This window comes from Eleginops maclovinus, chromosome 23 (genome assembly GCF_036324505.1).
Source record: "Eleginops maclovinus isolate JMC-PN-2008 ecotype Puerto Natales chromosome 23, JC_Emac_rtc_rv5, whole genome shotgun sequence".
Classification (NCBI taxonomy): domain Eukaryota; kingdom Metazoa; phylum Chordata; class Actinopteri; order Perciformes; family Eleginopidae; genus Eleginops; species Eleginops maclovinus.
In genome coordinates, this window is record NC_086371.1 from 18,075,847 (window position 1) to 18,086,394 (window position 10,548).

General features: G+C 39.4%; 2 protein-coding genes across 2 annotated transcripts; one reads left to right on the forward strand and one right to left on the reverse strand.

The window, feature by feature from the left end:
- Positions 1 to 86: 86 nt before the first annotated feature.
- Positions 87 to 6,671, reverse strand: thg1l (tRNA-histidine guanylyltransferase 1-like). Its single transcript, XM_063876835.1, has 7 exons — positions 5,982 to 6,671; positions 5,508 to 5,711; positions 5,219 to 5,395; positions 4,957 to 5,129; positions 4,767 to 4,855; positions 3,503 to 3,610; positions 87 to 2,515 (listed from the first exon to the last, which is right to left on the reverse strand). The coding sequence occupies exons 2-7, from the start codon at positions 5,699 to 5,701 to the stop codon at positions 2,354 to 2,356; spliced, it is 903 nt and encodes a 300-aa protein (XP_063732905.1). The 5' UTR covers positions 5,702 to 5,711; positions 5,982 to 6,671; the 3' UTR covers positions 87 to 2,353.
- Positions 6,511 to 9,145, forward strand: lsm11 (LSM11, U7 small nuclear RNA associated). Its single transcript, XM_063876834.1, is given in 5 exon segments — positions 6,511 to 6,814; positions 6,816 to 7,209; positions 7,773 to 7,912; positions 8,040 to 8,123; positions 8,571 to 9,145. Coding segments are annotated over 5 exon segments (1,017 nt in total). The 5' UTR covers positions 6,511 to 6,766; the 3' UTR covers positions 8,922 to 9,145.
- The last annotated feature ends 1,403 nt before the right edge of the window (positions 9,146 to 10,548 follow it).

Sequence of the window (10,548 nt, forward strand, 5' to 3'; positions counted from 1 at the left end):
CGTAGACTAATAGAAACTCCAAAAGCGATGTAGAGCTCTTCCATGGAGCACTATCTTACATTGGAAAATAAAGAGTTGAGTAGATGTGTCTTTAATCTTTATTATTATTAAAACGCATCAAACAGATAATAGTCAGTCAAAAACGAAGCAGTTTTACATAGTTGAAGGGGTTGCTTAAGGACTATCTGCATTTGCTAGCCCTATCTCTTAAAGGGATAGGCCTCCAGCAATTCTATTTTTGTACTTCGATAAAGTTGGCGTACTCATAACAGGCAGATTAAAAAGATGTTTCGAAATTGTAGCAGTAGAGATTAAGATATCACACTTAGTTATCACACTATACTTTGGGCTCATCTGGATCCTACATTTCCCATCATGCAACATTTAGTTTTCATTGGACCCTCCATGCCTGATTAAAGCCTACATCCTATTATTTTTGTGATGCATACTTTTTGTCAAGACATTGTACTTTCCAAGACCAAGCGGATATAACGGTGATGACATCAATGCGACATCATCACGGTTATCTTCTCCCACTTCAGAGCTGCTGAAGACGTCCACTGTTTTTACAGTATTACTCCTCGTTTCTATGAAACTGATTACAATTTACTTCTTTTACTAGACTGCTGCATTTTCACAATGTTGCCAGAGACAAAAACAGGAAAATTATGAAGTTAGTCAATTTTTAACAGAAAATAACCAAGGAATTGTGTGTTACCTTCACATTACCAAGTAGGTTTGTTGCATGCTGTTTTCTTTCAATTTACTACACTAACAACATGTTTGTAAATGCAACCGTAATCTTGCAAAAAATATGTTTCCCTCAAACCTTCATTAAGAATGCAGTAAAGTTGTATTGTAACATCATTTTGTAGGAGCCAAGGTTGAGCAATAAGATGTAAAGACGGCTTACTTCCCAGTGGCTGTTTTACCTAAACGAAGTGAGGACAGGAAAGGATTTACAAGCGCTATTAAAGTACAATATTATTGTAGGTCTTTAGAGTATTCCCTGTTTTTTTTCAACCAGTATCCCAATGGGATTAAGTTTAGACCCTGCATGTAAACACATGCTCTCTTTAAATAACTACACCGCTTGCCTCAACACGTTCTGGTTACTATGATACCTCCTATACAATAAAGGCATTTGTTGAGTCATTGTAATGTTGGCAACTGTTCCCAGGGATCTGATCCTAAGCATACAGAAAAAGTCCTTAAGAAAAGAGAAACTTCGGCTTTCATAATGTGTTTTTGTACCTAAATCTAAAATGAAGCAGGTTATTGTTCATAAAACCATAGAGGACTGATTAAAACATGCAAGCTACTGTAAAATGATTTGTTAAAGTGTGAATGATTTGAATCCTGGTTACATAAAGTACAGTAGAGAGGGCTACTTGTTTAGAGACCAAAAATACAGCTCTAAATCTCAACGTTAACTGAGCCTACTACAGTATTAAAATACAGTTGGCTTGTCCACTTCAATCCTCCAGCAGCCATTCATACTGAGCCGGTCATTTATAAGTGCGATGATAAATTAGCCACGGAGCACATGTCAGAGGATAGAGTGTATGCAGGGTGTGTGAGGTATTCTTAGCACTGATGACAGTGCAGGCCGCCAAATCCATTCACATCTCTAAATGGCATCCTGGCTGCAAGACAAGACCACTTGTTCCTGCCAAGGTATTAGTTTCTGCTTTACTCTGCTTATTCCTATCAAGTATGCTCCACCTTACTACAAACTGTAAGTGAAATTGAACACTTTGCAAATAGGCTTCCCAAATCATTCAAACTCAACCACAAGAACTCTGCTTTATGAACAAAAAAGGAGAGTCGAGATTTAAACAAAGGCCAACAGTGGGTCAAGAGGAATTATTTATCAAAAATGCTGAAAGATCAAATGATGGTATTATCCTAAACATTATCAAATGATATATATTTTTGTAAAAGGAACTTTAGGAGAGCTTCATGCACAAGAGTTTGATAATGTCTGGTGCAGCTGCTGTTTGTCCTCAATACACGCTGCTAAAAGATTTAGAAATCATCTGCCTCTCTTTGAACATGACAGGCATCACCATCAATTTAAGTAGAGAACGCCCTACTTTAAGGGAACATTATGAAAGAAGTTTAATATGTGAAAGCAAGAATATGTTCCGGCTGTGAGAGGATAATTGCACAAAATCAGTTATCAAAGGCCTGACTCTCAGAAATTGCTCTTTCAAGGGAGCACTGAGCCTCATGAGTGACATGTTTGATTTTATGTAGTCAACAACAAGCGGCTATCTGTCAACTGCTGGTTTGGGTCCACTTCAACCGTTCAAGCGAACTTCAGTTAAGGATTTTCTCCCATCAGCAGCCATTAGCAGTTGTCGTCCTCCAGGATGTCGCGGTGTTCTTCCCAGAACTGCTCTCCTATAACGTCGCAGTGATGGGCCTGCACCCGCCTCCTGCTGCGGGTCACCGCCACCTCCCTCTCCTCTTCGTTTGGCAGCTTCATGCGTTTGGTCACAGTTTCATCTCGCTGGACACAAAGGATGAGGAGTATGAGCCGTTTGAAGGAAATGTAACATTTTGGTAAAGCACCAATCCCATTTCCGCCTGAACACTCAGTTTGCAGACATCGGGAAGGCGCTGCACGCAGTAATCCAGCATTTAAACAACATGTTTTTGAATTGACAAAAATACCAGGACATAAAGTGTTAATTAGTAAACTCTAGAGGGACTGGTATTTTTTATCTAAGGTTTTTGGTCAGAATTTAACCCTCGTTTCAAATCTTTATGCTAAGCTAAGCTGTCTGTGCCCTGGGTATAAACCTGACTGGCATTAATTAATTTATGTTCCTTGAATTTAACTGTGGTATGAAGATCTTGTGATAAAAAATTGGAAGTTGTTTGTGTTACGTATGTTTTCCTACATAGTGAACATTATATCAAGCTAAGCTACATTATTAGTATTTGGAATTAAGGGCAAGCAGGGACTTTTTGACCTTTTGATGACATTAGAACAATAAAAAGCCATTTCAATATGAATTTAGCAGCTGTTTTTAATACCTCAGACAGTGGAATGTTTAAGATGGCAAATGAAAAGTGAATGGACCACATGACTATGAGGCAACCTTAACCGACAAACTGACAGGTAATGTTATGTTTGGGAAAAGCCCATTAGTAAATAAACATTCACAGAAGACAACTCAAAACAGCTTTCCAAAACACAAATAGTAAGTGCAGCATAAATGAACAATAAAGGTTATGCTGTCAGCTAAACCTGCAAAACTGAAGACAGGTGCAAAAAACTATTTTATTTGTCATCCTTTTCTGCTGATATTTGTCTCAGGCAGATAGACACTACTCATGGGAAAATGTTCAGCTATCACTGACTAAAGCACAACTAGAGGAGGTGTGAAGTCGAAGTGGCTGAGGTGAGAATAATAAAAGCCTTTTGTCACACAAACCAAAGATATCTAAATGAGTAGGAGTTAACCAAGTAAATTATTCTGTAGCAGCTCACCTTTTCCCAGATGAGAGTGGTGCCTTTTTTGAGGAGGGGTGATTCAGCATTGTAGTTGATATTAAACTCAGAAAACAGGATCTCATTTTTGTCTGCAGCTAATGTTCCCTAGAGGGCGACACAACAAAGACAGTGAAATTAGTATTACAAAAAGTGTTGTATGCAGTACAAAAATCAGCTCATATGTCATGCTTTGCTGGAATCTTATCATCCACACCTCCCACAACTTGTTCTATTATTGCTTTGTTTCTTTTAATACGGAAGTAATACAAGTAAGCAGAAACATGGTGGTTTGATGGGTTGTGAATGACTCATCATCCAGAATAAACACTTTCCACAAGCCGTCAGCTGTCATCACTTTATCTGAGTTACAGACCACCAGAGAATAAAGTGACTTCAAGAGAACAGCTATTTCAGTCAGAGGCATGTGTTCATCTCCAACCAGAATAAACCAGGAGTAAATACAGTGGTCACCCTTAGAATACACGTGAAAAATCGGCCAATGAAAAGCACAAAATAGTTACACAAGCAAGGCGTCAACAAGACAATCGAGGACCATGTCTTCTTTGTAAAAACACATTAATGTAATAATATAAAATAAAGTTTACAGAATATCTTTTTGCATTTTAGTCGAACTAACTATACTTGTCATAATAAATGAATCCAATTATAGTTACATTTTCTATTGTCTCTGTTTGGTCGGACAAGGTCAGAAATATTCAGTTGTTTAATATCAGGCCCTAAAGGGATGTCTTCCTGTTGATTGGTTTGTTTGTGTTTGTATTATCGAATGTCATTCAATTTAGAATGATGTGAAACAGTCAAAATTGTGAAAACATAATAATTTATTATAGCTGAACCAGCAAATGTTGGGTCTGTTTATTACATAAAGGCCATATTCTCTAAATGTAATTTAATAATGTCCTACTTAATCAGCCAATTCTTTCACCAACAAGGCCATTTTGGAAGTGGCTTACAATTAAAAACACAGTACACGGATAAATTGATGTGCACATTTAGAAAGGTTGTACCAAAATTGACACAGTGTAATTTCTTAATTAATGTTGCATTTTTTGGTAACCTCTAAATGTGCAGTGTTTTCTCCTTATTATTGTTTGTCATCTTTTGAAAGGTCGTCTTGTTCATTTTAAGTAATTGATAGAAATGTAAAATGAAAAACCCTTCGATATAATTACACAATGCAGGATAATTGTTAGATAAAGCATGCACATTTTTGTTCATTTAAGATTTGGGACACTCTCACCTTTAAGCGTTCCTCTGCCTGGACTGTGGTGAGTCCTCCCCTTTGTACCAAAGTCCAAAACACTGTGTTGTACAAATTATTCACATGGCCTGAAAGACAGAACAGCACACAGTCTGAAGTCCTCATCGGTTTAATAAAATAAATCACTTGTACTGTATGTGTGACTTTGTAAAACAGTTATGGCACTTACAATCTGCTTGCCTCCAGCTGAGGTAGTCTTTGAGGTTGCGGTTGCTAGGATACAGGACCACGCGTCCATCAAAGCTGGGGGGGTACAAGAGTGGCTGGTCCTCGCCAAAAAACTCCTTCCAGTAAAACACATATGAGGAGGAGAACTGGGAAGCCACATGTGTCATAAGCTTACTGCCAGAAGAGAAAGGTGGAGGAATAAAGTCAGAGAGTGGAAGGCATGTGTGGAAATGAGATCGGGTCACAGTGCTGCAAAACTGTACCTGGCTCTCCTCTTAAACCAGGTTGACGTCCTCTTGAAAACAAAGCTGAACTCATCACTTTGACCATAAGCAATGACAATATCCTCTAACTCTTCCATGACAGAGCGTGCACTCCGGCTCATCAGGCCCAAAGCCCTAATATCGTTGGGTTTGGTAAACTTGTGCTGCTCTGTAAACCTGAAAAAAAGGTGCATGGAGGAACTCAAAACAACAGAAAGATGTGAAGACATTATCCTATTTATTTACTTCCCAGAGATGACAAAACACTCAACTTGAAGAGAAAACTCACTTGTGGAAGTTGCGACCATCCAATCTCACAACGATGTAGCAATTCCGTAGACAAGTGTCATCTGTTTCAAAGTTGCGGACGTACTCAAACTTGCTCTTGGCCATGTTGCTGGAAGTAGTAAAAAGACAGGCCAAAGGTTTGACAACACAATACCTGGCACGTCCACCAAATCTGCAGGCCTTTCCAAACAGCATGGAGGGGATCCTGAAAAGAGAAAGAAAATACAAAGCTGGCACAATTACAGCATGAATGGAATGATTTTTAAACTCAACAGATTGGCACTTCTATGGGTGGGTGTTTGGTTTTCGAAATAGTTGCATCTGTTCTGCTGTTGTGTTTGCAGTGATGGCCTCTTTTAGCTTTAAAAAAAAACCCCTCACATTTGTCATTGAATTATCGTGTTGTGTTGAATTACAACCATTGAATAGTAATCAAAAATGCAGGATATTCAACTAATTATAGATATATACTTACACTTAGATGTGATGTGTGAAGGTTAGCCGATGTACAGTACCAGTAGGTTAATTACTAACTAAAAACCCGTCATCTTCATGCGTTAAAATCTATCTATTCCATTATGTACATTAACACCAAGATTTGAGTTAGTAGGGTAAACATTAAAGAAATACAATTATATCTACATTTATCCTGAGAGTCAGCTCGCTAACACACGCTGGTTTGTGTACAGTCCGTCAACGAATGATGTCCCAGTGGTGCGGCAGACAGTACAAACAAAGGTTCCGGAGCAGACTGACATAAACAAATAATTCATTAATCACAAATAGCATACCGCTCTCAGACACTTCTTGCTCACCCTCTTCAAAAAACATCGTCAATTACCAATTCGTTATTTTGCTACTGCAATAAATAATCAAAGCAGATTTACAAACTACAAAAACATAATCTGTATTTTGGCGCCATCTTCTGGTTAGGGGAGGGAAAGTGCAACCAAAGATCGTGAATAAGAGGTTACGGAAATACGTCAAGCGGAACTTGTAGTCCAGAGATACTGTTTTCTGGGGAAATTATTTACTTCATTATATTTAATGATTCAAACATAGGTCAAGTCATTTCTATCAAAATATGAAAATCACTATCAAAATATTACAGAATAAATAGGGAACACACAAGGCTTTCGTGATTGAAATTCGCCACCGCTCTTGAAATGTGTGCAGAGTGAGAGCTCAGCCTCAATTTACGACAGTCACTTTCCCCGGATTCGTCACTGCACCGTGTGTTCATCTGCGCCTGTTTCGAACATGGAGGAGAAGGAAAGAAAAAGTGAAAAGTCACACACCAAAGAAACCGGTCACTGCAACCTGTTCGAGTACACCATCAGACCCGGAGGCGGCAGGTAAACCTGCGGGCGATGGCGCAGATAAAACAGATGTCTGCTCGGAAGACTTCGACCCTCTCTTGGCCTTGTACTCTCCCACTGTGTCGCTTCCTTTTCCAAAAGTCAAAAGCTTCAACAATGTGGCGGCGTACGAGAGCTTTCTGAAGGGCGGCCGCGGCAGAGCCAAGCCGGAGAATGTGGAGAAGAAGCGGCAGAAGGCGATGAAAGGGGTGGCGGACCCGGAGCGCATTGAGAGGCTGAAGAAGCTCATGGTGAACAACCCGGTGACTCCGGAGGGGGAGAGCAGTGGCGCACCGCGGAGAAGAAAGCAGAAGCCGCAGAAAAATGTCCTCACAAGGATGCCCTGTAGGTTCAATAAGACCCTCTATTACATCAGTGCATACATTCATACTTGTTGGGAGCTCCACATTCAGTGTCAATAAGTGGGATGCTATCATGTTGACTTTTAGGATAGGCTTGCCATCCCTTGGAAGCTGCCACTACTCCACATACTTGCACAGGCCACCAAACCATAAGCTTTCATAAAGATAAGATAAGATGTATTTATTGATCCCTAATTGGGAAATGTTTTCGTTGCAGCAGCATAAAAAACAAGGCATTGAAATTTAAATAAAATAGTCAATTATGAATCCGTAGTATTTTTCAATTATAGAAAAATATGGTCCTGCTCTTCAAATGGAAACAAAAACAAGCTTTTTATACTTTTCTCACTTACATGTAGTGTTTAACTGACTAAATTATTACCATGAACTAAGAATAATAAAATAAAAAAAGAACGCAATACCACAAGACCAAATAATAGCTCTTTTTTCCAGCAAAGAGTCCAAAATGCAAAGACATTCGATTAACAAAGCTAGGAATCTGAAAAAAAATTAATTAAATCTTCATATTCTTTGTTGTGTTTTCAGTGTGTAAAGGCAGTCCATTGGGGGAGCTGTACCGATGCGTGGAGGAGAAGATCAGGGTCAGAGTTCACATCAGGACCTTCAAGGGGCTGAGGGGAGTGTGCTCGGGCTTTGTTGTGGCCTTCGACAAGTTTTGGAACATGGTGGGCGCTCACTCATTATTCAACAGATGCCATATGCTGAAAAAATAATCTGCATCTCACTTGAAACCATGAAGTTTGTGTCTTTTTTATATTGAATGTTTACTGTTTGTTTTAACTTCTTTGTCAGGCCATGGTGGATGTAGATGAGACATACCGAGAGCCTCTGCTTGGAGAGGCCTTATACCATGAAAAGGCCCTCACCATTTCCCGGGTAGGCAGTAAAGAAGTATATGTTTGCTCTGTAATAGTGAAATTACAATCAGTAATGTGTGTTTTCATAAAGAAGTCAGTGAAAAACAATTGTAACTGCAACCTGACGTTAATGTCTGAGTAGTTTTCTGAGCTTTTGTCAGTGCAAACCTCACAAATGCCTGTTTCCTGTGACTGCTTCACAATGAAAGCTTGAGAACTAGCAGCAATTACAAATGTGATGCATTAGGAAGGCGGACATTCAACAGATATAAGACACACATTTTCTCATGTGCCATTATATTGAAAGCACTATAATTGTTCAAAATAGAGGTCCCTACAGCTTGTTTTGATTTTTTGCATTTAAATGTATCCTTATCCAAAAAGCATCTCAAATAAAATATATGTTTAATCCAGGAGGTGCTCCTACCAAACCTTATTTATTAATGTGACCAACATCTCTTTGCAGCTCTTTGAGAAGCTGAGGCTCCAGGAGAGTCCAGAAGATGATGAGCCAGCAAAGAAGCACGGAGCCCCGGAAACAGCCAGCAAGCATCAGACTGCAAACCCAAAAAGTGCTCCAAAAAACCTGTCTGCTGCTCAGCTCACCAGCCGGAGACAGGACGGCAGGACTGAGTCCAAACTGTCAGACGCTGTTAAAATCAGAACAGATAAACACAAAGTCTCGCTGAAGGCCAGGGGGCCAGAGGTCTGTCAGAAGAAAGCCTCCCAGAAGTATGGCAAGGTGCACACACGCCACATCAACCAACTCTTCATCCGGGGGGAGAGCGTCCTCCTGGTTAACCCACAGCCTCTCTGATTATTGAGTTTGATAAAACCCCTGAATAAAAATTACTATCAATTTAGATTTTATTTTACGCTGCACATCTGTCATGATAGGTGTGAAAGATGAACTGCCAGAGATGTAATTAGATTCAGAGGAATCAAAAGAGGACCTTGTTATATCATATTGATATGAAGCTTTCTCTCTGCCCACCACAGAAATGATCTTGATTTTGAGGAATAAAAGCTTCTCAGTTCTAATTATAGTCTTTTTTTAATCCTTTTGTCTGACAGTCACTAAAGGAAATGTATCTTGACACCGTTATGCCACAGCATAAACTGCGGTGTTATGGTTATTACCCAGCAGGTGGCAGCATAAACACATCAGTGCCATCTGCGAGGCCTTTGTCATCTGGAAGAGCTTGTCCCTTTATGTTGCTTTTCCCCGTTAGTTTGAACAGGAACGACAGCGCAGTCTCAGCGGACTTCATAAATGCATTATGAATAATTGAGTTTGTGAAGCTAGAGATTGCAGATGGCACTCAAAAGCTGTCATTTGTCTTGACGTCTCAGATTGCTTTTACTCTTTAATGGGCACATTACCCATAAAAGCACAATTTACTGCATCTTGTGGAAGTTGTAAAGATGTTGCGTTTTTTTCTCATTTTTAAATGGCAGAGGTTACTTTTGGATGATGAATTGCACCGCATGATTGCATGTTGCTTTATTTCTAGGTCTGCCTTATTTCAGTATTTCTAATTTGACTGCAGAGTTTAATTGACCCTCTTTCTATATATTTTTATGCCCTAAATGGGACAAATTGTAGCAGTAGTTGAGCTGTTTTTCATCTATATGCTGTTACTTTTCATACATATATATTATTAGTGTAGCCTATTTAATAGTCTTCCTCTCCAGAGATTGAAAACAGGGTCAATTGTTTAATGCAAGCTGTGTTTTACTCATGTTTGTCACACTAGTGTGTTGATGAAATATGAGAAGGGCACTGTGGTGAAGAGATGAGCCACAATTAGATTCCACAATCTTCTCTTGAGTGTATTATATCACCAGAGTAATCAGGCCATCTATCCCATTAGGGCAACTGTAAATATCAGTTTATGTATTGGATATTGAACGACACAAAGTATTAGTTCTTTAGGTACAACACCAACAGCCTTTATTAAATATAAGGGTTGAGATTTTGAGATGTGTTGCCTTCAAACACAAAGATAATCACCTTCTTTACTCTGCAGATTAAAGGGACCCTATTACCGTATGATTTTGGAGGGTTTACCCCTTCCTGTAGTGTGTTATATAGGTTTTTGTGCATGTAAATGGTCTGCAAAGGCTAAAATCCCTCCTACACACTTCTCGTTTGGACTCCTTTGTCTACTTCCATAACATAGTGACATCACTAACACTCACGCATCTATTGGCTGACGCTCCAACACATTGTACGTGATAAGGGGGCAGGACATCTCTAAGCGGTTAACAACACAACAGACATGGCCAGCTGACCAATCAGAGCAGACTGGGCTGTGGTTTCAGACGGAGGGTGAAAAGAGGCAGTATGAGAAAATAAAGAGCTTTTGAACATTAAGCATGTTAACATGTGACAGCAGAGGCAAGAAATACGAATATGAACCTGAAAATGAGCACAATAGGGC

What these genes read in the sequence shown, in the direction of transcription:
- thg1l (XM_063876835.1), bottom strand. Translation starts at nt 5,701, where the DNA reads ATGCTGTTTGGAAAGGCCTGCAGATTTGGTGGACGTGCCAGGTATTGT. An exon ending in GATGGTCGCAACTTCCACAA is followed by an intron (nt 5,396 to 5,507) that starts GTGAGTTTTCTC and finishes CCTTTTTTTCAG; the next exon opens with GTTTACAGAGCAGCACAAGT. An exon ending in TGGTTTAAGAGGAGAGCCAG is followed by an intron (nt 5,130 to 5,218) that starts GTACAGTTTTGC and finishes CTCTTCTGGCAG; the next exon opens with TAAGCTTATGACACATGTGG.